The following is a 25806-nucleotide window of genomic DNA, read 5'->3' as shown; positions in this document are numbered from 1 at the left end:
CTGTCTTAATAAAAGGCCACAGTTATGGTGCTATTCTAACTATTAAAAACAATTTATGCTTTATATGAAATGTCTGTGTTTTTGTATTTGTCTTTATTGTCAATTTCCTTTCATGTTCAAAATATAGAGATTAAAAATCTAAGTGAACAACAAATGCAAAGGAAAAAAATAAATAAAACAGATAAAAAATAAACATTCTGAATAAGATATAGTGATTAAATAAATCAGCTTATATGCAGCAGTGCGATGTACGGTGCAAGAAGGTGCAGTAATGTGCAGTAAGATGTGCATTATGGTGCAGTAAGATGCAATACAGTGTAATAAGTTGCAGTAAGACACAATTAGGTACAGCACTGTGTGCAATAAGGTACATTAATGTACAGTAATGTGCAATAAGTTGTAGTATGGTGCAATAAGGTGCAATAATGTGCAGTAAGAAACAGTCAGGGGCAGTGATGTCCAGTAAGGTGCAATAAGGTTTAATAATATGCAGTAAGGTGCAGTAAAGTGTAATCAGTGGCAGGGCTGCCATGGTGGCGGGGGGGGGGGGGGGGGTCTGGTCTAGTTTTTCTACATTTCTACCAGTACGAGAGTATTTCCCTGCACTTTTTTACCTCCTTCACATCATTTATGAACAAATAATCATTAACACTTTATTTCTGTGCATGTGCCTGTTATTTTTATTTTATTATTATAGGACACTATTGTTAATATGCAGTAAATTGCAGTAAGTTGTGCAATAACTTGTAATAAGGTGCAGTAATATGTGCAATAAGGTGCAACAAGGTGCAGTGTTGGTCAGTAGAGCTTACCAAATCTCCAGAGCAGAACATTTCTCAATAAGCACCAGGACTGAGCTGCATTCAGTCCCAGATCATTACTCTCTCCACCTAAACTCACACTCACTGGCCTTTTGCTTCTCTCCACGAAGCCATAATCAAAACTTTGTATCCTTGAATTCAGCTCCGCCAGTGTAACATGTTGTTCTTTTAACGGTGGCTCTATTTAGCTTCCCAGCTAATAATAGCTCGTCTTAATATCTTAGCCTCCCAGCTAATGGTAACTCTTTCTAGTCTCCAAATTAAGAGAAGCTCTTCCTAGCCTCCCAGCTAGTAGCAACTCTTCTTAGATTCTTAACCTCTCAGCTAATAGTAGCTCTTTCTTGCCTGAAGCTAATAGTAGCTCTCCCTAGCCTCCCAACTAATAGTAGCTCTCCCTAGCTTCCCAGCTAATGGTAGCTCTTTCTTGCCTGCAGCTAATGGTAGCTCTTTCTTGCCTGCAGCTAACGGTAGCTCTTTCTGGGCTCCAAGCTAACGCTGGCTCTTCTTAGCGTCCCAGCTAATAGCAGCTCTTCCTAGCCTTCCTATGTTGGAGTAAATCTGCTATTAGATAAGATGAAATCTTGGAACATTTAGAGCTTGGACACCACGTCCGGTCACCATAATCTCAGGAGACGTTGCAGTTCCTCTATCGTCCACTAGATGCGGCCAAACCAAGCATTGACTGAATGGAAGTGAATGAGAAATGACAAATGTGTTTGATCTGCGCTGGCCTTTAATTAAAACACCTCTTTAATTCCGAGGCACTTGCACTCTAGACACCCAAAGACTACAGACAAACCTGGAGTAGCTGGGCATGTTAAGCCTGTGGCAAGTAGGATGCATATGTATTAAAATGACACATCCCTACTCCACCCTTGTGCACAACCACTCAGCCAAAACCTGCTCCACATTTTATCTGCAAGGTGCAATGTGGAAAACATCCGGGTCCTGGCAACTGTTCTGGACCCAAGGGTCAAAACCCTAGAAGAGGCAGTTTCCAGGGTCACAGCTGAATGTGCAGGACTGAGGAGAAAACATGTCACACCCTCAATAGCTTTGTCTTTATTATATCATTGCTTGTATTTAGGCTCTTTTAAAGAACCGTCAATTCGTATAAAAATCCTCATTGAAACAAAAACACCTTGAGTGGATTTCACCTTCTTCTGTTCTGTTTCTTGCTTTTACAAAACACTACGACTGAAGTGACAGTAGAGGTTCAGCGATATTTGTCAGAGCCCCACCTCTGCAGAAGAGAAGACCCTTCAAACACTGGCAGTTAATTTATCCGACCTTGTACAAGCTTTCCAAACGATATTTACACATGTCTGCAACACCTGGGACCATGTGAAATAGTTTTCTGCAAAGCTGGAGAGGTGCTGAGCACGAAGAGGAAGTTATACAACCATTGTCACCACAGTCATTAGCTGCACAAGCATTTCACCTTTACTTTGTACATTTTTTCATTATTTCTATCAATCAGCCAAAAGCATCTAAAACATTATGTGAAGGCACAACCACACAAACACATCATTATTTTATTAAAAAATATATAAATCGAGGATTAGAAAATGTACCTACTGTAGATCCTTTATTGTTCATCAGTGCCTCAGTGTTTCATGACCCTTTGCTGTTTGCTGCGGATGCCATGCACACGTTCATCCAGCATTTAATTGTGTCAAATGCTTTGAGACACTGAACCATTTCAACACAGTTGCTTCAGATTGATTCAGTGTTTCGGAAGAATACGAGGCACAATGCAGAGACCGGCTGTGGCCATAAAGCGCTGAGGTGACCACACAAAGACACAACCAATATAAACACTCATACAGGAGCTGGGGAACAGGTGGAAACACTCAGCAATCAGGCGAGTGAGAGTTACTTTTCAAAATAAAACAGGAAATCACCGTGTTGTGACACATTCAGGATGTTCAGGGCGTGAACCAGCTCATATCATGTTGTTACAGTCGTACAAAGAGACCAGAGTCTGTGGAAATCCACCAGAAGACTGAGAAGCTGCCTGGTTCTCGTCTGCAGCCGTCATGAAGCTTTACGGAGCTCTGATCCTGATCGTGATGGTGTCCTCAGGTAAACGCAGATTCATTCATTCACTCTCTCTAGTTCATTTCTTCACCTTTTCTTATTGTGACATTTCCTGAGCTTCTCGTGGGACCAGAACATTTAAAATCATCATTTAAATCATATTTCTGTATTTCTTTACAGTGTGTGGATTAAAATGCTTCTCCTGTCTGTCCTCCACCCCTGAATCCTGCATCAGTACCATAAAGTGTATCGGAGTAATAAACCAGTGCTCGACCCTCGAAGGAGACGATACGTTGATCATCTCGTCATCATCACTCTCAACTGATTCTTGATTTCAATGTTACTGGAGCTGAGGTTCTTCCATCGTGTCTCGTAGGTGTCGTCACAAAAACCTGTGTAACCGGTTGTGTACCACCGGCGGTTTGTTGCCAGGGAGACTTGTGCAACAGCGCAACAGCAGCTGGTTCCAGCGTCCTCCTCGTCCTGGCGTCCTAGTCCATCCTCACAGTCGTCCTCTGAAGGACACGAAAGAGATTTGATCTTTTCTCGACGATTAAACCTGTAAAATCTGTCAAAGAAAACAGATCTTTCAATAAAAGCAGGTGATCAATCATTAGTTTGTTTGATTCTTTAGGTTCAGACGGGACATGAGATATAGAATAAGTAGAGCGCCCCCTGGTGTCTGGCTGGTCAATTTCCCACTAGTTTATCAGAACTGAAGAAGCTACGTGGGCGAAACGTCTTCAGGAAATCCTACAGGTCCAGGTTATTTTATTGGATAAACTATGACCTGGACGACTGAGAACCTTCACAGACATAATTCTCATTTTAATTTTTAATGGAAATAATAAATAAGAAGTCATGTACGGACCTGGTTAGAGTTCAGTCGTGTTTTATGGTGTAAAAAGTGGAAACAACAGACTGGAAATTCTACTAATAAATTAAAAATAATATTTTAAATTATATGTGAATGTGCGTGTGAAAATACTTTTCACTAAGCGAATTTAACTTGTATTTCTTTATATACGATGTTATATTGAACTAATATTGGTCTTACTTTCATTTTTTTGTAAAGATATAAACGTGAAAAAAAATCCAACGACGTTTGAATACAAAATAAAAATAAAAATAAAAAGTAGGACTGGTACAGTGGTGTGATTGGTTATATATAATAATAATAATAATATAATATATAAAAATTATATATTATATATATATATATTATATTATATATTATTATACTTGTCAGTATAATAATAACAGTCTTCATAATATACATACATACATACATATATACACACACACATATAACATACACACATTACCAAAGATAACACAGAATATATATAAGAAAAAAAACTATTATAAATGTTTTATATATGAACATTCCTTGAGCGTCCTTTTCCAAACTGTTCCATAGTTTAACACCACAAACTGAAACACAAACAGTCTCCTTGTTGTGCTTGTGCGTTCTCTAAGTGTCTAAGAGTCCTGTAGGTTAATTTTCCCCTTAAATAATGAGCCTCTTCATTCCAGTAAATCAGTTTTGAACGTTTTGCGGTAGGAAATGTCTGAAACTCCACGATATCTTTGAGTTTTTTGAGTCTTGACTCTAAGAATAGTGAGTTTGTGTGATTTATATCCAGCCCCATGAATAATCTGCACTGCTTTTATTTTATAAAACGATCAGTGAATGTAATTTATTACATAATTATTACTTGTAATCACTGCCCCAGGATTCAGCACAGTAAGTGAGACATGGAAGATTTTGGTTTGTACGTATTTAATTTGACATTTCCAACGTATTTTTGTCATTTATAATCACCCCTAAGAATTAGGTTTCATTTACTCTTTCAACACTCGCCCCCTGCTCTGATATCAACAAAACGTATTATTCTTGTTTGTTCAGATTTATAGTCAAACAAACAACCACTCACATTTTCATTTAAACCTTAATAATAAGGTATTTGTGTTAAATAAATCACAAAGTTTTTATTTTATTTTATTTTGACGAGGGAACGTTTCTTCACTAGAGATGAGAAAAAATATCACTACACCAGCATCAACACTCATCATTTATACAATTATTAACTTTAATTAAAAACAACAAGAGGCAGAGATCAACTTTATGTCACTGATTTACTCATTTATTAATAATACATAAAAGAAACATTAAAAACAGACAGATTCATGTATTATAACACAAAATCCACAGTATAATATGAGGAACTCCCAAAAACCCGTCCGTAAAGAGTTTTAATGAAAAGACGTCCTGTTTGTATCTTTTAACATCAACTTAAAGGATAAAGTGGTCATAATGTTATGGCAGATTGGTGTTACAGTCTTTAACAAGTAAAAAAATATATATCTGAGACATATGCAAATGAACTTTCATGGACCCTGAAGGCAGCACTTGGTAAAAATGAGGAGTGACACCAACAAACAACCAGCGACGTATAATAATAATAATAATAATAATAACAACAATAATGATAATTAAAATAATAATAATAATAATAATAATAATAATAATAATAATAATAATAATAATAATCATCATCATCATTAAAGGCAGGATGAAGCTTTGAACCCTGAGTGTCTGTTATGTTTTGTTTGGAAACAATTCTGATAAAAACACAGAAACGTTGAATACAACTAGAAGAAGGAAGGAAGGAAGGAGGAAAGGAAGGAAGGAAGGAAGGAAGTAGGAAGGAAGGAAGTAGGAAGGAAAATGGGCGGGGCAAGATAACATCCTGGTATTTGGTGACATGTTGTCAAACAATGGTAAACATATTAGCCCTCCTAGGCTAACGCTAGCTAACGCTAGCTAACGCTAGTGTCGCTGGGTAAATCAAGAGTAAATATTAATGTGACGATCACAAACTTTACGCGTTAAAGGATTCGTAGGATTATAATTGATGAGATTAATCATGAAGAGACGAGACTTTAAACACGAGTCTGAACTCAGAGCATCTTCCTCCTGATAAACGTCTCCATCTAGTGGCCGGACGTGTAAATGACGAGGCCTCACAGAATCGAGCAGGCCGACGGATATTTGGCCGTAAACACTTTGTTCTCGACGCCGTAGACGTAGAAGCTGAAGTCTTTTCCGTTGTAGGTGTAGAAAGCGTGAGTCAGAGGAACCATTTCGATCGTCTGACGCTGGAGAAACGAGGAGAACGCGACTCAGTGTGGACACGAAGACACGAAAAGACAAAACAAAGACAAACCAAAGACAAACCAAAGACAAACCAAAGACAAACCAAAGACAAACTGGCACTGAATCACTTAGTATCCCTCCTTGCTTCCTTTCCTCCCTCCTTCCCTCCCTCCCTACCTGCTGCAGGACTCTGCTGGTGGTTGTAAATCTCTGCAGATGTTCGTTGATCAGTTTCGTGGAGACGTCACAGATTTCCTGGTCGGGGAAACCGTGGATCGGATAAACCTGAGGAGACGGAGACCAGGAAAATAAAAGCTCCATTTATTTCTCTTCACATATATATTTATATTTATATTTATATTTATATTTATATGTATGAACTGTGTTTGTACCAGCAGGTTCTCGTCGATGAAGAAGGGATCTCCTGAAACCTTCTCAAACTTCTTATCGGGGAAGTCAGGCTGACGGTCGGGGATGAAATTATCTACGTTGTTCTTCCTGCACACAGATAAAAACCAGAGGAAGGTTACAGACGGAGGAGGAACCGGTGGAAGAGGAGGACTGATGATGAGGAGTCGGACCATGTGACCGTGAGCTGGATGAAGTGCAGCAGGTTCTGGCTGCCGTGACAAACTGTGCAGGTTTGGCAGCCGTGACCGTGACAAGTGATACACCTGAAGAAGAAGAAGAAGAAGAAGAGATGGAGAATAAACGAAGGAATGAAACTCGTATGTTATGAGACAAAGAGCAGGAAGAACTTAAAGCTCCTGGTTCGGTTTTATACGTATTCACCAATAAAGGACGATAATACAAAATAAGTAACTGGGAATAAAACCACCTCCTAATTACTGCACTTTTCTAATGAGCACATTTTAAACTGCTTCCAGTAAATTATTTAACCTGTAGCACAAACTTTACACACGTTAATGAAGCTGGTTCCTAAATCTGGACCATGTGGTTCTGGTCCAGTGGGACAGATCCATCAGATATTCTACCGACCACATGGTGGCGCTGCAGCTCATTCACACACAAACCTCCTTCGTCCTCGGCCGTGACAGGAAGTGCATCGTTTTTTCCTGGAGCGTCCGCGACCGTGACAGAAGGTGCAACGCTTCTACGAAACCAGAGTCACATTTATAAATATATATATATATATAAAATATAAAATATAAATAAATATTAAACTGAGACAATTCACCTCATTCATGTAACATTTAGCTCGTATAATTATCATTAATGTAACATTAATTATCATTATTATAACATTTAACTCATATAATTATCATTATTATAACATTTAACTCATATAATTATCATTATTATAACATTTAACTCATATAATTATCATTATTATAACATTTAACTCATGTAATTATCATTAATATAATATTAATTATCATTATTACAACATTATTTTTTATTAATTGTATTTAAACGTGTTTTTCTCACCTGTCCTCGACCTAAACAGGCTTTACAGCGAATTTTCCCACAACCGTTGCATTTATGACAACGCTGCAACACAAACACAGGCAGGTCAGAGGAGCCTCCTCCACCTCCTCCACCTCCTTCCTCCACCTCCTTCACCTCCTCCACCACCTCCACCTCCTCCACCTCCTCCTTCACCTCCTTCCCTCCTTCACCTCCTTCCCTCCTTCACCTCCTCCACCTCCTTCCTTTATCTCCTTCCTTCCTTCCCTCCTTCCCTCCTCCACCTCCTCCACCTCCTTCACCTCCTCCACCTCCTCCACCTCCTTCCTCCACCTCCTTCATCTCCTTCCTTCACCTCCTTCACCTCCTTCCTTCACCTCCTTCCTTCCTTCACCTCCTCCACCTCCTTCCTCCACCTCCTTCATCTCCTTCCTTCACCTCCTCCACCTCCTTCCTCCACCTCCTCCACCTCCTTAACCTCCTTCACCTCCTCCACCTCCTTCCTCCACCTCCTCCACCTCCTTAACCTCCTTCACCTCCTCCACCACCTCCTCCTCCTTCACCTCCTTCACCTCCTCCACCTCCTCCACCTCCTTAACCTCCTTCACCTCCTCCACCTCCTTCCTCCACCTCCTCCACCTCCTTAACCTCCTTCACCTCCTCCACCACCTCCTCCTCCACCTCCTTCCTCCACCTCCTTCACCTCCTCCACCACCTCCTTCACCTCCTTCCTTTATCTCCTTCCTTCCTTCCTTCCTTCCTCCACCTCCTTCCTCCACCTCCTTCACCTCCTTCCTTCACCTCCTTCCTTTATCTCCTTCCTTCCTTCCCTCCTTCACCTCCTTCACCTCCTTCCTTCCCTCCTTTCTTCACCTCCTCCACCTCCTTCACCTCCCTCCTTCACCTCCTTCCTTCACCTTCTCCACCTCCTCCACCTCCTTCACCTCCTCCACCTCCTTCCTTCCCTCCCTCCTTCACCTCCTTCCCTCCTTCACCTCCTTCCTTCACCTCCTTCCTTCCCTCCTTCACCTCCTTCCCTCCCTCCTTCCTTCACCCCCTTCCTTCCCTCCTTCCTTCCTTCACCTCCCTCCTTCCTTCACCTCCTTCCTTCACCCCCTTCCTTCCCTCCCTCCTTCCTTCACCTCCTTCCTTCACCCCCTTCCTTCCCTCCTTCCTTCCTTCACCTCCCTCCTTCCTTCCTACCTTCCTTCACCTTCTTCCTTCACCTCCTTCTTTCCTCCCTCCCTCCCTCCCTCCTTCCTTCCTTCCTTTGCTGAAACCCTTAACGAACCTTAACGAACCTTAACGAACCTTAACGAGGGAGGAGTGAGGGACGCGGATCTTGTCCTCGCGGTCCGTGTACTTAGGAGGCTGAGACACGGGGACGTCCCACGGAGGAGGACTGACCCCGAACTGAGGCCCGTCCACCATCTGACCTGGAGGAGACAACGCAGAGACACGGAGACACAGAGACACAGAGACACGCGTCAGAGACCAGGGGGACACCAGGAGGACACGAGGAATAAGGAAACGAGGAAACAAATAGCTAAGGGCCGAGGAAAGGAGGAGACAATGAGCAAACAAATAAACGGAGAAATGAGGGAACAAGGAAAAAAATGAAAGAGGAAACGAGGAGACAAGTAAAGAAGGAAATGAGGAGTTAGGGAAACAAATGAGGAACCTAAGAAACTAGAAAACAATTAGAAGAGGAAACGAGGAAGCAAATTAAGGGAGGAAACAAAGGAATAAGGAAACAAGAACGGGAGGAGACAAGGAAATGAAAAACAAACGAGGAAACGAGGAACAAACGAGGAAACGAGGAACAAACGAGGAAACGAGGAACAAACGAGGAAACGAGGAAACGAGGAAACGAGGAAAGCAGTGGGTTTTACCGTTGTAGGGTTCAAACTGCCAGGCGCTGGTTCTGGTCTCGGTGTAGGTCTCTAATCGATACTGGAGGAGGAGTCAGAGGAGGAGGAGGAGTCAGAGGAGGAGTCAGGTTCAGGGGGGAGGAGTCAGGGTCAGGTTTACTTCCTGTTATTATTATTAGATAAATAAATAAGATGGCCGCCGGGGCCGTACCCTGTAGACCGTCAGGGCTCGCAGCTCTTTGAAGGTCAGGTTCCTCGCTGGCTTGGAGCTGTACGTCCACTTCGATTCCACAAACTTGAGCAGAGCGTCTCTGGCCACGTCCTCGGACACCGATGGGACCCTGGACACGGCGAGACGTCCTCCCATTACCTCAGGACTTTCTAGGTGTGTGTTCACGGAGGAGCAGACTCACCTGACCTCGGGCACGGAGGTGTTCCTGTTCAGCTCCGGTTGGGGGTTGTACGCCGGCGGAGGCGGGTACAGCGGGTTATTGTCCTCTGGACACAGACACAGAGGACATGAAGGGACAGAGACGCTGGATGACAGAGAAGAGAGACGGACAGAGACTGACCTCCTCCCTTATGGTCCTGGTATCCGTGGATGACATCCAGCCAGCCAGGAGGGGGCGCCGAGGGGCCCTCCTCTGGGATGTTCGGATCGAACGCACCTGAGAAGATAAAAGGTAAAACAGGTTCTTCTTCAGCCACAGAATCCTGGAAAATAAGACGAGACAAAGCTGGAGAGGCTAGCAAGAGCTACTGTTAGCTAGGAGGCTAGGAAGAGCTACTGTTAGCTAGGAGGCTACAAAGAGCTACTGTTAGCTAGGAGGCTAGGAAGAGCTACTGTTAGCTAGGAGGCTACAAAGAGCTACTGTTAGCTAGGAGGCTAGGAAGAGCTACTGTTAGCTAGGAGGCTACAAAGAGCTACTGTTGGCAGAGGCTAGAAGAGCTACTGTTAGCTAGGAGGCTACAAAGAGCTACTGTTAGCTAGGCTAGGAAGAGCTACTGTTAGCTAGGAGGCTACAAGAGCTACGTTGCTCAGAGCTAGGTAGAGTACTTTTAGCGGGAGGCTAGGTAGAGCTACTGTTAGCTAGGAGGCTAGGAAGAGCTACTGTTAGCTGAGAGGCTAGGTAGAGCTACTGTTAGCTAGGAGGCTAGGTAGAGCTACTGTTAGCTCAGAGGCTAGGTAGAGCTACTGTTAGCTGGGAGGCTAGGTAGAGCTACTGTTGGCTTAGAGGCTAGTTAGAGCTACTGTTAGCTGGGAAGCTAGGTAGAGCTACTATTGGCTTAGAGGCTAGGTAGAGCTACTGTTAGCTGGGAGGCTAGGGAGAGCTACTGTTAGCTAGGAGGCTACAAAGAGCTACTGTTGGCTCAGAGGCTAGGTAGAGCTACTGTTAGCGGGGAGGCTAGGTAGAGCTACTGTTAGCTTAGAGGCTAGGTAGAGCTACTGTTAGCTGGGAAGCTAGGTAGAGCTACTGTTAGCTTAGAGGCTCGGTAGAGCTACTTTTAGCGGGGAGGCTAGGTAGAGCTACTGTTAGCTTAGAGGCTAGGTAGAGCTACTGTTAGCTGGGAAGCTAGGTAGAGCTACTGTTAGCTTAGAGGCTCGGTAGAGCTACTGTTAGCTGGGAAGCTAGGTAGAGCTACTATTGGCTTAGAGGCTAGTTAGAGCTACTGTTAGCTGGGAAGCTAGGTAGAGCTACTGTTAGCTCAGAGGCTAGGTAGAGCTACTGTTAGCTAGGAGGCTACAAAGAGCTACTGTTGGCTCAGAGGCTAGGTAGAGCTACTGTTAGCGGGGAGGCTAGGTAGAGCTACTGTTAGCTGGGAGTCTAAGATGAGCTACTGTTAGCTAGGAGGCTAGGTAGAGCTACTGTTAGCTGGGAGGCTAGGTAGAGCTACTGTTAGCTTAGAGGCTAGGTAGAGCTACTGTTAGCTAGGAGGCTAGGTAGAGCTACTGTTAGCTTAGAGGCTAGGTAGAGCTACTGTTAGCTGGGAGTGAACCATTGACTGTGGGTCCGTTGTCAGTCTCATAGTCTGGTTGTAAATGTCTGTTTGCTGTGATGTGTTGTTGTGTATCCGCTGTTCGCTGAGGTCGACTCCTACGAATCCTGCGATTAAAGACTCAGCTCGTCTCAGTATTTGGCATCCGGCAGAAATCCAGACGCAAATGTTTCATCCAGCAAGTTCTGAAGCTGCTGCTCATTGAACATGAGTCAAAGCCTCAGAGCGTTTTCACTCTCAAACCTCTTCAGCCTCCGTCACTGAGGCAAAGAGAAAGAGGTTCGATCCCAACAAGACGCCAGCGGATCCATAAAGAAGATCAAGGATCAACATCACAAATGTTCACTGAATAAACTTTAAAACGTTGAATGATGTTGAGTTTACTTTCTCAGCCTGACCTAAGATCTACGGGAGAGTTTGAGGCTGATGCTGAGGTGTGTTGCCATAGCAACGTTTAACAGAGACGTAGTTTGCATCACAGATTATTTGTGTATCGATAGAGGCTTTTATGACTCGTCACATTTTCATTATTAGAGGAAACCAGGAACAAGATGCTGCTGAACTCTGACTCTGAGTGGATTCACTGTGTAGTTCCTCTCTTCCACCACCAGGGTTTGTGTGTCAGTCAGAGTCGTGTTTAAATTTACACCTTTTTGAAACACAAGTACGAGCTGTAAATCTATATGTTGTGTTGGAATGTGTTCACGCTGTGTTTACGCACACATCTGTCTATAGCAACACAACTTTATCAGAGCACAAAGTCTGACTTACTTCCAGTTCAAATTATGTATAAAAATAATCAAAAATTAGTTTCTTTCAGCCTTTTGTCTCAGTGTCTAAGTTTCCAAACGCTGCCGTTTGGACACATGTGAATAAAAAGGCCATAACTTCTGAACGTTTCTTAAACTCGGGCTCAGAGGAATTTATTTAATAACTAGTAGATTAACTGATATAGAGTTAGTGAAGTAAAATCACTTTTTATTGTCATTGTTTCTCATTCGAACATCACGCAGGTTTGTTATATGTCGTTGTTCAGAGCAGCTCATTGGCTACATGAAACGCCAGGGGGAGGGGCTTCTTCCCAGCGCTGACTCTCATTGGCTACATGAAACACCAGGGGGAGGGGCTTCTTCCCAGCGCTGACTCTCATTGGCTGCATGAAACGCCAGGGGAGGGCTCTTTCCAGCACTGACTTCATTGGCTACATGAAACGCCAGGGGGAGGGGCTTCTTTCCAGCGCTGACTCTCATTGGCTACATGAAACGCCAGGGGGAGGGGCTTCTTTCCAGCGCTGACTCTCATTGGCTACATGAAACGCCAGGGGGAGGGGCTTCTTTCCAGCGCTGACTCTCATTGGCTACATGAAACGCCAGGGGGAGGGGCTTCTTTCTTTCATTGGCTTCTGGAGGCTGTTGACGGGACCAAGTAGCTCTGAATTGGTCCAATGAGGTGTCAATCAAAAGGTCAGAGTTCAGCGCCGATTTAAAAATTAAACAACAGTAAAACTTACTTATTTAATAAAATATGAAGATTATATCTCCTTCTTCGTCCAAGACGGTGAAACGGCTCATTGTGGATTTTTATGGAACTGAAAGTAGTTTTTGGACTGAAACGGACGTTTTGATCTGGTTAATATTGATTGTTGGATCGATATGAGGCTTTTCTGGTGAGTTTATATTCGTTTGTTGTTTTTATTGTTTTGAACAAAATGAAAATGAGCTTAAAAAACGACGTGTAGCATGTAGCATTTACTCAAACACAACCCGTGCACAGATGCCACATAATGTTCATATTTATATACGACCCAGCGGAACATGAAATGGAGGCTAAAGGAAACTGTCTCCATCTCTGCGTTCATTAAACCGTCGGCCTCTGAGCTTAAGAAGCGACGCCTTTTGGACTAAACAATGTTCCCACAACATTTCAGCGTCTCCAGTTTGCATTGATTTTTGCCGTTTACAGCTCAGTTATCTCACGTCAATCAGGCTACATGTGTTTTAGCTAATGCTAACTAATCTGGGCCGGGAGGTGGAACCATGAACCCACAACATGAACACGACTCAAACTTTCCTGGGTTTAGTTTTTGTAAAACAAACTGTTGCTGCTCCTCGTTCTGACCGTGTGGTCATGTGTTCGTGCTCTGGTTTCAGGGGATCGGGTTTTACAGACCATAACCCTCTGACATGTTTCCCTGAGGAGTCCAGACCAGAGACTGGGGGGGGGTCTACGTTCCTCAGGCTGAAGCTCTGTCACATGCTCACATGTAGAAATGTGATCACAAATATGATCCATCCCTCTGACGTGGAAACAAGGCACCAGAACACACACAGGAACTGGCTCAGAAACATCGTCACCAGATACTGATTTAATTTAGATTCTTCTTCTGTTCATTCATAATGAAATAAACTATTAACACTGACCCTTGTTTGGTGTTAGGAGCTCATACGTGGGGCTCTGGGTTAATGAGTATTTTGTGGGGAGGGTGCGGCGGCTCGGCCTTCACTGTCTAAAGTCTCAGGACGACAGAAAACACCTGCACAGCCTCACATCTTTCACAGAAACACATTCCTGGACCACGTCACCACCACACATCACAAACTTCATTAAACTGGTTAAATACTTCGTTTAATGCGGCGTCTGTTCTCTGGGTTCTCGGTCCATTGATCTTATTGTGACAGAAATAGAAAATGTTTTGTTCTTGCTTGTGCGATTGTGTTGTGTCAGTATCTGCCTTGGGACTGAACTTTAGCATTTGTGCTAAGTCCGACACATTCACACTGACGCCTGATGCATCGTGTAGATTAATGTGCATTGTCCCGACTCAGTAAATGAATAAATAAAATGACCGAGTGTCTCCTGAAGCGCCGCTAGCGGATCGCTGTCGTATTTATTACCTCTCGAACCGACGCTGTTTATACCCAACAATGTGACATTACATAAACCTGCACAATAGCAGAGCTGACCCCGCCTCTCTCCGAGCGACCCGACGTGACGGCGGTAAAATAAAAATACAAACGGCCTCAGAGGGCTCACAATACCTCTGGTCCACGGCTAAAAATACAAGCGAGAAGGTGTTTCCCCCAAAAAAGATCTGGGCCGAGATGGAGGGAGTGTGAGAACGGCCCCGGGGAAGGAAGATGGAGATGCATTAAGATAAAAATAAAAACACAGCTCACTGGAAGAATGTCAAATCACAGTCGCGTTGATTAGTGAGAACAAAGAGCTGCTGAGACTCTGAAAACACTTTGAGCTGGGAGGCTGTTCTTTCTCTCTGTCATTCTTCAATTACACAACAATTAAACTCCAATAATATTCAACTTAAGACACAGAAAACACTTTAAATGATGTGTTTTTTAACTGATTCTGTGGTTTTGAATATAATTAAGAAATGTCTTCATAAATCTGTTCTCTATGTGAAGTTAAACCTTTGTTAACCTTTGTTCCCAACATTTATTCTTCCCCTGAACTCAATTTAAGTTACAATAACTTAAGTCTTCTTGTGCAACACTCAGGTGCAATGTCACGTCATCATGTGCAATATTATTTTATCCACGCTGCTGTTCTTTGCCCACTTTTGCGATTTTATCCTTTTTGTGACATTATTCTCGTTCTCTTATCTTCGTCTTTGCTCTTTGGGGATAAATAACGTTTTTTTCTGATTCTTATTCTGGAAACAACGACAACATGTTTCTAGGTAAAGTTTAGTAACTGTCCTCGTAAATTCACATTAAATGAATTATCTGTCACCATTAAAACCCTCTAACATGAACAAAAACACTGTTCAGCTTTAATCTGACGTCTGAGACATCTCACATGAACAAGATCAGACTTTTGTCATTTCACATGATGCGATTTGGCTTTTTACAGACAAGAAAACTTGCAGTAAGATGAATGAACCATATTTAGAGGCTTAACACTGAGAAACTGAACAAATCTGTTCTTTAACACATGTTAAACCAGGACATTGTTGTAGCTGTGCTGCTAATTTTGCATAATTATTATTATTTTTTGCAGATAAATCTTTTGCAAACTCACATTTTGTGACTTTGTTGTGTTTAGCATCAACAAAAATGTTGTTCTGTTTTAATCTGACATTCAGGAGCTGCAGCATAGTTGTGTTATTTTATGTTTTTTTGAAGAATGAACCGTATTTAGAGGCTTAACACTGAGAAACTTAACTAATCTGTTCTCTAACACATGTTAAACCAGAACATTCTTTTAACTGCTGCTAGTTTTTTGTTTTGTTTTGTTTTGTTCAGATAAAATCTGTCCTGTGTAACATCTGTTATATATCTGTTATAAATCTGTTTGTAATTCAATACTTGAGGTTTGTCGTATAAAACTTGTTGCAATTTCTTACTTTCTTACTGTGCAACATTCTGCAGTAACTATGTTTACAATTCAACACTTTCAGTTTGTACTTTGTGTTACATCCAATTACTTTCTGTTGCACGTCACTACTTTGCGTTTAAATGCTAATATTTGCATATTGTTTATTCTACTCTACTTTTTTAATCTTATTATTTATCTTATTTTACTTTTCTGCACTATGTTGCTGTTGCAAATTGCAATTTCCCCACTAAGAGACAAATTAAGGTTTTTCTATTCTATTCTATTCTATTCTATTCTATTCTATTCTATTCTATGACTTTAGTGTATTTAACATGAATCTAACGCCCTGGAGCATCTGACATAAAACATGGAACAAAAAGTTCTCCTACTTTTGATTAATAGGTTTTTTTTTTAAGACTTTAGTTCTTGATCTAATTAATCTCCGCTAATGAACCAGCAGAGACATGAACCTTGATCCAGGTTCAGTCCGAGGATCCGTGAAACTTATCGACATAAACAGAATCTTCTCTCACCGAGATCTTCGTCTTTTTCGTCCATTTCTCCGCCGCTTTTCCTCGTTAAACTGGAGCCGAGCTCCGGGACATGAGCCCAGCCCCCCCGCACCCCCCCCCCCCCCCCCGCCCCGCCCCTCCTCTCCCAGACAGGACCTTCAGAATAAAAGCCTGGGACATAAACATGGAACATTATTCTCAGTATTTCTGTTTTCTGCTCTCCATCATTGACGATCCATCTCATCCGCTCCTCCAGATTATAGAGGGACATTATTGTTGTAATTACTCTGTATTGTCTGTGTTTTTTCTCTATTTTTTGTTCTATATTATGTATGGTGTAGTGTACATGGTTGTTGAGACTGTGAAACTATTTCCGTGTCTATTTCTTGTACATTTGTTCATATACTAATTCGGTACACATATTTTGTTTAAACTTTTTTTAAAATATTTATTTTACTAGATTTTACTCATATTTTAATTGAATTTCATTTTGTTTTATCTTTGTTTTTACTTGTGGTTCTAAAGAGGGGAGAACCACAAGCTACTGTGAACAAGCAACTTCTCTTATCAAGAATCAAGAATCAAGAATCTTTATTGTCATTATGCAAGGCACAACGAAATTCTGTTCAGCAGCTCTTGGTATAAATGTACAGACCTGAGATATATAAATAATATAAATATAGAATAGGAAATATAAAATAGAATAACAAGTTAAAATAAAAAATAGAATTTAAGAATTTATGGATGATTAATCTGTCTAACTCTAAAAAACACTTATACATTTGAGACTAAATTAATATTTACAAAGAAATAAGGGTAAAGATGCGTCTCAGGACAAAACAAACTGAAGCAATTCACCGACTGACATGAGATCAGACTCTTATTTGTGTGTTCACGCGTTTATTTAGAGTTGACCCGGAAGTTATATTCTGAGGTCAGGTGACCCGGAAGTTGCCTTCTTCTTCTCCTACGCCCAGCAACAACAAACAGACCTGTTAGCTGTGTTAGCTCATTAGCGCTCAGATTGAAGTTAAATACGGATTTATCCTCACACGTCTAAAATGGTAGGACGGACTTACTCCTCGACATATATTTAATCAAATAATTATACATTTCCGTCGTCACTTTTTGCAAAGTTACACTTTTAAATGACGCTACTTTCTAGTAAGTTGCTAACCGAGGCTAGGTTGCTAATGCTAGTCGGGCGTTGTCACTTTATTCTTCCAGGTTTTATTTATCGGTGTTGGCAGCTAGTTGCGACTAATGTCATGTGTTTTATTATTTCTTAGGGCGTTTAATTTTATATATTAGTTTATTTAATGGTGTTAATTTTCCTCTGTATCTCAGGCTGAAGTGGAGGAAACGCTGAAGAGGATCCAGAGCCAGAAAGGAGTTCAGGGAATCATCATCGTTAATTCAGAAGGTAAAAACACTTCCACTAATTTTATTATAATGTTTATTTACTGTCGGGGACTCCACACATGTACAGTAAACTGATAAAAACAATCTGCAGGCAATAAACCGACTACAGTGTGGTCAAGATGTGTATAAAATAAACATATTTTCATTAAAAAAAAAAAAAATTAGACAAAGAAAACCCAGTCAAACACATGGAATAGAAATAGAATAGAAACCTTAGAAACCAATGTCACATCTGAGTGAGTCCTTGTGTCCAGTGTGTGAGTCTGTGAGTCCTTGAACCTAAATGTTTGTGGTAACAGCTGATCAGTGTCGGAGGAATTGGATCTCATTCCTCAGAACAGAAGTGTTTCAGTTCTGCTTAGAAGTTCCCCTGGGTTCCTCTGGTTCCTCTCCCACTATGATGGAGTGATGTTTGTTGGTGGACCACTCCTGTGGAGGGGAACAGTCGTCTTCAATCTGTCTGACTCTCTGTGGATTATTTGTGGCTTCCAGACTCTTTACAGATGGTTGTGGAACCTTTTCCAGCCTGATGAGCAACAACAACTCTTTTTCTGAGCTCCTCACAAAGCTCCTTTCATCTGTTGTCATCACACACTTCAACACAAACATGAGACAAATCCCTGATTTAACCAGGAACTAAACCAGGACCTGAGTCTCATCATTGATGGAAACACGTCTGGACACATGGACTCGTGTTTAATCCTCCTCTTTACTTTCTCTGTTCCTGTGTTTGTTCCTCTCAGGAATCCCCATCAAGACGACTCTGGACAACTCCAGCACGGTGCAGTACTCAGGTCTGATCCACCAGCTGGTGATGAAGGCCAGAAGCACCATCCGAGACATCGACCCCCAGAACGACCTGACGTTCCTCCGAATCCGGTCCAAGAAGAACGAGATCATGATCGCTCCAGGTGAGAGGGAGCTGGGACGAATCTCTAAAGTTATAAAAATGAGTTGTTTCCTATCGTAGCTTTTAGTTTTTCACTACATTCTCTTGTGAGTTTTGTTTCCCTGCATAAGCTGAAAATAACTTGAACTGGAAAACAGAGGAGCTGAACTTTGGTTGTTCTGATGGTTTTGGAAAAGTGTGTTATGGCTAATCCAGAGTGGAAAGTCTAGTAAAACGGTCACATGCTGCCAGTAAAGGTGGCTTTTCAACAGCAGCTACAGATAATTTCACTTGGAAACACAAACCTCTGAGTCGTTTGATAGAAATCTGATAATTTTTTTTTGCAAATATGACGTTGATGTTTGGGAGCTTTTTTCCTGATTAAGATAATGCTTTTTTTATTTATTTATTTATTTTTTTACATGGGGATGAAACAATTAAATTCATTTTGCCTTTCTTTCCCTCCACAGATAAGGACTATTTCCTGATCGTCATTCAGAACCCCTCTGACTGAAGGACCCAACTCCTTCCTCCTCTTTGTTCGTCCATTTATCTTTTATTTTCTTGTTGCTAAATCAAAACCTTTCATTGCGCTTCGCTGCACCGGGAAGTTACTCCAGGGTGAAGGCAGACGAACATGTTTTATCATTCCACTCAAGTCTCTCTGAACGCCTTCAGCTTTGTTTCACTCGGTTCTATCTCCACGGAGAACTTGTTATTTATTGTTTTGAGGTGCAGTATTTCAGCGGTGAGTGGTGAACCACACTACGACCTACGACGTTTCTGCTAGTTATTTGTAACGAATTAAGAAATTAAAAAAAGTCAAAAATGGACCGTTTGTTGTGTGTGTGCTTGGTGACTTGGGGAGGTGATCCACATTGTGGAATTCTTCTATATTTGCTCTCATAAAATACATTAAACATAAATAATAATATGTAAAGACATTTAAATAAAATCCAAATAATCTCAGAAATATTTATTAAAATAAAAGTAATGTCAGTTATTTAAAATATACAATATAAATAAAAATAATTTTCTGTCATGTAATGAAAAATGTCACTAATATAAAATGAATGAATCAAAAGTAATGTCACTAATATAAAATTAAAGAAGAATTCAAATGTCAATATAACAATAAATGTAATTTATATAAAATGATACAAACATATGTCAAATACGATGCAATTAATGTAGAAAAATATAAATCCCAGTAACACCAAACAAATAAAACAAAGGTCTTTATTGATTAGTATAAACTAATCAATAATAATTTAATAATAAATACATTAACGTAACAAACATGAATAAAAGTTATTAATCTAAGACAAATAAATGCAATTAATATAATATAAAATACATGTCCTCTATATAATAAACACATAAATATACTGTAAATAAGCTCAGTGAAAAAAAGGCGCACGTCCCCTTTAAGGCAGCGGGTGACGTCAGCGCTGCTTTAGTGGCTTTGTTTGTCCGGAGCCGTCGGAGCCTCAGACGGACCCGAGAGACGAACTCACATCCCCGAACCTCCAGTTTCTCTGCCGAGACCCAGCAACACCGACTATTATACGATCCTGTCAGAACGCATAAAGACAGCCATGCCTTCCGACAGGCCCTTCAAGCAGAGGAGGACATTCGGTAAGAAACCCCCGGGCCGACGGTTGTTTAGCTGGTTGTTACCCGAGCGGAGGAGCAGCTAGCGGGACCGTTAGCCTCTAGCTAGCATCCAGCTAGCATCCAGCTAGCCGCCTGTTAGCCGCCTGTTAGCCGCCTAGCTCCGCCCGTCTGTTGACAAGTGTCTGGTGTTGTTATTGTAGCCGTTACTAATGTTAGCAGCACGGGACAAAAAGCTCCGGCCGTCTGGTATGGCAGTATGTTTCTACGGTGGGAAATAAACGCCAGGAGCAACGTGTCTCATCTGTTTAATCAAATGACATCGACATTGTCGTCTGGGTTATCCGGGTTCATCATCTGGGTCACATTAGCCGGGCTAGCCGCGGAGCTAACACGGCCCTTGTTGACCAGCTTTAACGCCGCCGGCTAAGCTAAGCTAAGTTAGCAGCTAGCAGCTAAGTGTGTAATCAGTTCGTGTTTCTGGGAGGAAAACAACATGTGTTGACACATTATCCCCGTACACGTGTTGGCTGATTGATGTTGTAATTTGATGCCGGAGCCGGCCCCCCCGTCCCGGGCGGGGAAGAGCCGCCCCCCCGTCCCGGGCGGGGAGGAGCCGGCCCCCGGTCCCGGGCGGGGAGGAGCCGGCCCCCGGTCCCGGGCGGGGAGGAGCCGGTCAGTCCCCATCAGCCTCCTTTAAACTGTTATTACACAACATAAACACAACAGTCATGACCATGTGATCCAGGTGTGTTACTGTTTATCTGTATATTTGATTTAATATAATTTTATATTAAGAATATTACTTCTATTTTATTTTATATGACTGACATTTTATTAGTTCTGTCATTACTTTTTCTTTTTATTTCTATTGCTGGTTTTACTTTTATATCACTGACGCGTTTTTTTAATAATACTTATTTTATCTTTTTTTTTTTTTTAAATATTTGATATCATGACATTTATTATTCGAGATAAAACCAATCCTATTTTTTATATTAATTTTTATTTTTTTAAATGAACAATATCACTTTTTATATTTTTTATTCTAGCAATATTTTTATTTTACGTTTTTAAAAAATTGTTACTGGAATTTTTTATTCATATTTTATCTATTATTACTTTGTGTATTATTTCAAGAGGCAGCTATAAATGAGTTAAACACTATTTAGATTTAAATACAGCGGTAGATTATTTTTATCTGGCAAATCATTCAAATTCTCAGTAACATCGTATAATAACAGTGACACATAAAAACGTTGGAATAAAAGTTTTATGGTGGAAGTTAAAGTTACGGTTTAGTGGTAATTTAACCAAATGAATAAAGTGTATTAATGTGTGTACATACTGTTTATTAATGAGGAGTGTGTTAGTGTGTGTACATACTGTTTATTAATGAGGAGTGTGTTAATGTGTAAACATACTGTTTATTAATGAGGAGTATTAATGTGTAAACATACTGTTGATCGTAGCCGCTGGCGTCGACCTGTAGCTCATGTTGAAACCCAAACAAAGGAGTCGTTTTCCTGTTTGCCACCTGAGCTTTGACCCTGAGGTTCCTCTGAAATAGAGCAGCAGGATATTTTTAAGCGGTTAGTGTGTGTGTGTGTGTAAATGAGATGACGAGGTGGTAAAAACCAGCAAAGCTCAAAGCTGATACTGAACGAGAGGAAACGAGTTCAAACTCAAATTACACGCAGGACTGTGAAAATGCAAACAGAGAAATTTGTTCCACATCGAAATGAAAAGAAATCTACAACAAGCTCTAAGAGGAAACACTGTAAATATTAAAATACATGTTTGTTTTATTACAAGTGAAGTTATTTAAATTAATTAAAAACTAAAAGTCAACAGATTAAAAGATTTGATCATATAATTTCAATAATTAACCCACAAATAAAGTAAAATCATTGAAAATTAGATATCGTGGTAATTAATTTTGACTAAAAACATTTAGTCTGAGGGACCAAAACAAGAACTGTGTTAGATTTAAACACCATAAAACATAAAATGTAAACATTTCTTCTTCTGAAATGAACAAATAAAACTGTTAAATTAGACCTTTGCTGTAGAAGAGATCAGGCGTAATTAATTCACTGTGACTGATGAAATAATAAAGTCAGAGAATAGTTATGTTTTTTATATGTATGTAGTAAATAAACAAGATAACAGTAATAAAATATTTAATAAAGTCAGTGATATAAAATAAATAAAATATCAGTAATAGAAGTAACAAATAACAATAGTGTGAAAATGACACAATAAGAAAATAAATAAGACAAAGAATGTCAATAATATGATACAATCAAATAATAGTAAAGTCATCAGTATATTAAAATAGTAGTAATCATAACAACACTGATATATAAATCAAATAAACACTGAAATAATAACATAAGATAATAACAGGGACGTGGTTCATTTACGTCTGGTTTTCATGCTGAAGTCTTAAAGTCTTTTTCATTGTTTCTTGACGTTTTCCGTCTCTTCGTCCACAGCCGACCGATGCAAAGAGGTCCAGCAGATCCGTGAGCAGCACCCCAACAAGATCCCTGTAAGATCCCAGTTCACATCGGGACCCTGAACACATCACGGCGAGGACCAGGATCCTCACTCTGTTCTGTTCTGTGTCTGCAGGTGATCATAGAAAGGTACAAGGGAGAGAAGCAGCTTCCTGTTCTGGACAAGACCAAGTTTCTGGTGCCCGACCACGTCAACATGAGTGAGCTGGTCAAAATCATCAGGTAAACGAAAACCCAGCACTCAGCCTGGGTCAGGTTCAGTGGGTGGTATGTAGAGGAATATCTGCAGCTCCTTCACAGAGGCTGAGATAATATTATATATCCTGTTGATTATTATCACCGGCTTTAAAAGCCGAGCAGGAAGAAACGCTGGAGAAACCTGATTTATTTAAAGCTGTGACTCAGCTGTAGAAGTTAATTTGCTGCAGATCGATCAGACTCCAGACGCTTGCTGTGGAGTCGTAGATCTGTAAAAGCTGCCGGGGAAAAACTGGAGGATGAGGAGGAGGTGAAACATGAGAGAGAAAGTTAGAAATGAGCCCAAACACAACACAACTAAAAGACGAGTCTGATTCTTTCGGTTTGATCCTCAGACAGATGTCGGACGGTTAAAGCAGTTTGTACATTTCTGGCCTTTTCTTAACTTTTATCATCTTAAAACGCTCCAATGAGCATAAGACACAAAATATACAAGAACTGAACTTTATTTAATCCCTGTTTTCACTTCCTGCTGCCTCTGAATCTGACTCTACCTTCACTGTCCCAAAACATGGGAGAGGAGGACGGGGGGAGGACAATAGGACAGGGGGAGGACAGGGGGAGGACAGGGGGAGGACAATAGGACAGGGGGAGGACAGGGGGAGGACAGAGGGAGGACAGGGGGAGGACAGGGGGAGGACATTAGGACAGAGAGAGGACAGGGGGAGGACATCATGCATCAGGCAGGGGGAGTTGTTGATGTCCAAAAGTTCCTAAGTGCAACAAGCCAGAAAGGAAAGAACAGCTTGTAAGGTTCAAAATAATGAAATAATAACAAACACAACTAAAACAATAACAGTAATAACTAAAATAATAAAAATTATAACTATAACAAGTAAAACTATAAAAATTGTAACTAGAACAGTAACATTTGTAACTAAAACAGTAACAGTTGTAACTAAAATAGTAACGGTTGTAACTAGAACAGTATCATTTGTAACTATAACAGTAAGGGTTGTTATGGAAACAGTAACGGTTGTTATGGAAACAGTAACAGTTGTTATGGAAACAGTGACATTTGTAACTAGAACAGTATCATTTGTAACTATAACAGTAACAGTTGTAATGGAAACAGTAACAGTTGTAACTAGAACAGTAACATTTGTAACTATAACAGTAACAGTTGTTATGGAAACAGTAACGGTTGTAACTAAAACAGCAACGGTCGTTATGGAAACAGTAACGGTCGTTATGGGAACAGTAACGGTCGTTATGGAAACAGTAGCATTGGTAACCAGCCTCTCTCCCTCCCAGGCGCCGGCTGCAGCTGAACCCCACCCAGGCCTTCTTCCTGCTGGTCAACCAGCACAGCATGGTCTCCGTGTCCACCCCCATCTCTGAGATCTACGAGCAGGAGAGGGACGAGGACGGCTTCCTCTACATGGTCTACGCCTCGCAGGAGACCTTCGGCTGCTAGGGAGGACGGAGGGGGGTCTCCAGGTGTAGAGAGAGGGGGGGGGGGGGGGGACTCCTCACCCACCAGGTCCCACGTGTCCGTGTCCTCTCTTGGTCCAGTGTCGTCTCCTCTTTGGTCAGTAAACGCATCACGAGCTGCAGAGGACGTCCCGCCTCCGACTCCAGCTCTCGACCTTTTTATTTGATTTTATTTGATTTTATTTTATTTTATTTTATTCCGTTCTTTCACACCCACTGATCCCATCCCGCCAAAACATTAGGTACACTACTGAATGCATTCTAATGTGGAAAATGTTCAAACAGTGTCGGATTGAACTGGATCCAGATGATGATCTACAAACAAATGAACACATGAACCTTCATGAAGATGTTTCACTGCTGTACCTAATGTTTTGTCAGGTGTGTGTGTGCATCTCTAGTAACACTACACACACATTAGCATTAAGAGCATCATGCAAGTAAAATGTTTTCACTGTTGGTTAGCGTACCTAATGAAGTGGCAGACCAGAGTACGTGTATTTAAACGAGCTAAACTTGAAGTAAACGCAGCGTCGCAGCTTCCAGACGTTTCTTTTAATATCGTACGTTTATCGTCACCGGCCCGAGGCTCAACCCACTGCCCCCCCCCAACCCCCCCTCCCCCCCCTCCCTCAGCCTCCTTCAGTCTGAGGCTCAAACCCCCCCCCCCCCAGCCTCCTCCTGCTCCTCCTGCTCCTTCAGCTCCTTGTTGCTGACAATCAGGCCCCAGAGTCACTGTGATTCTACTTACAGTCACTTTCACATGTGCAATACCCCCCCCCCCCCCCCCCCCCCCCCCCCACACAACACACACTGATACCCACCATGTTAATGTCTAACGAGGTGAAGTAGCTCCACTCTGTTCCTGCAGGAGACCGGGGGGGGTTGTTTAATTTGACCTTTGACCTGTAGCTGGAGCGACGCCCCCGCTTTAACCTGTAATATCACCAGACACTACAGTAGCATAGAGTTCAGCATCAGTGTATTTAACGTAGGAAATGAATGAGCTTCGTTTGCACACCAGTTAATATTAATATTAGGAATTACTGTATCTATAGCAACCAGTCTTCTTTTTCTATCCGCTCCTCTTCTGTCGGCCTTTAATCAGTTTATAGACGAAGGTTGTGGTGCACTACGAACCTCGCATGTTTCTTTTTGTTTTCTTCCTTTTTATAAATGTATATTGATTTTACGGATATAATTGTATTTGTTTTCATTCAGAGAAGAAAAAAAAAAGACTTTTTAGATGTTTTAGATGAAAGAGAAGAAACTAAATCCTATAATCGAGCTGTATTACCGAGTGTGTTTCTTTTTAGGCTTCTGATGTCGTCACTATATGGAGGGTGTACATAGACGCGTTGCTACGGCGACATTCAAAGCATTTGCCAATAAATGAAGAAATAAAGAAAAGTTGCCTTTAAAAAGAAAATCCACTCGTTTGTTATTGTTTTATTTTTAAAATTCACACAAATATTTTTAATTCAGATAATTCATACATTGAACTG

General features: G+C 41.3%; 4 protein-coding genes across 5 annotated transcripts in view; 3 read left to right on the top strand and 1 right to left on the bottom strand.

Moving 5' to 3' along the window:
• LOC125006460 (nuclear factor 7, ovary-like) overlaps window positions 1-25806 on the top strand; it is a 1183669-nt gene that overhangs the window by 116862 nt on the left and 1041001 nt on the right. The window lies entirely within an intron of this gene.
• On the bottom strand, window positions 4982-16267 carry LOC125006478 (protein SSUH2 homolog). Of its 2 annotated transcripts, XM_047582526.1 has the most exons (12): window positions 16184-16267; window positions 9893-9988; window positions 9734-9818; window positions 9532-9661; window positions 9342-9402; window positions 8761-8885; window positions 7471-7533; window positions 7056-7135; window positions 6603-6695; window positions 6414-6519; window positions 6199-6306; window positions 4982-6023 (listed from the first exon to the last, which is right to left on the bottom strand). In XM_047582526.1, the coding sequence occupies exons 1-12, from the start codon at window positions 16206-16208 to the stop codon at window positions 5889-5891; spliced, it is 1107 nt and encodes a 368-aa protein (XP_047438482.1). In that variant the 5' UTR covers window positions 16209-16267; the 3' UTR covers window positions 4982-5888. The 2 variants fall into 2 exon arrangements, with proteins under 2 accessions (XP_047438482.1, XP_047438483.1); XM_047582527.1 differs by lacking the exon at window positions 7471-7533.
• On the top strand, window positions 17083-19306 carry dynlrb1 (dynein, light chain, roadblock-type 1). Its single transcript, XM_047582552.1, has 4 exons — window positions 17083-17226; window positions 17510-17585; window positions 18328-18495; window positions 18944-19306. Exons 1-4 carry the CDS (start codon window positions 17224-17226, stop codon window positions 18985-18987), a joined length of 291 nt encoding a protein of 96 aa, XP_047438508.1. The 5' UTR covers window positions 17083-17223; the 3' UTR covers window positions 18988-19306.
• map1lc3a (microtubule-associated protein 1 light chain 3 alpha) lies at window positions 19933-25730 on the top strand. Its single transcript, XM_047582550.1, has 4 exons — window positions 19933-20111; window positions 22586-22641; window positions 22725-22831; window positions 24122-25730. Exons 1-4 carry the CDS (start codon window positions 20072-20074, stop codon window positions 24282-24284), a joined length of 366 nt encoding a protein of 121 aa, XP_047438506.1. The 5' UTR covers window positions 19933-20071; the 3' UTR covers window positions 24285-25730.

This window comes from Mugil cephalus, chromosome 4 (assembly GCF_022458985.1).
Source record: "Mugil cephalus isolate CIBA_MC_2020 chromosome 4, CIBA_Mcephalus_1.1, whole genome shotgun sequence".
NCBI classification, from domain to species: domain Eukaryota; kingdom Metazoa; phylum Chordata; class Actinopteri; order Mugiliformes; family Mugilidae; genus Mugil; species Mugil cephalus.
The sequence above is the reverse complement of the archived record's forward strand: the minus strand, read 5'-3'. Positions and strand labels throughout refer to the sequence as shown.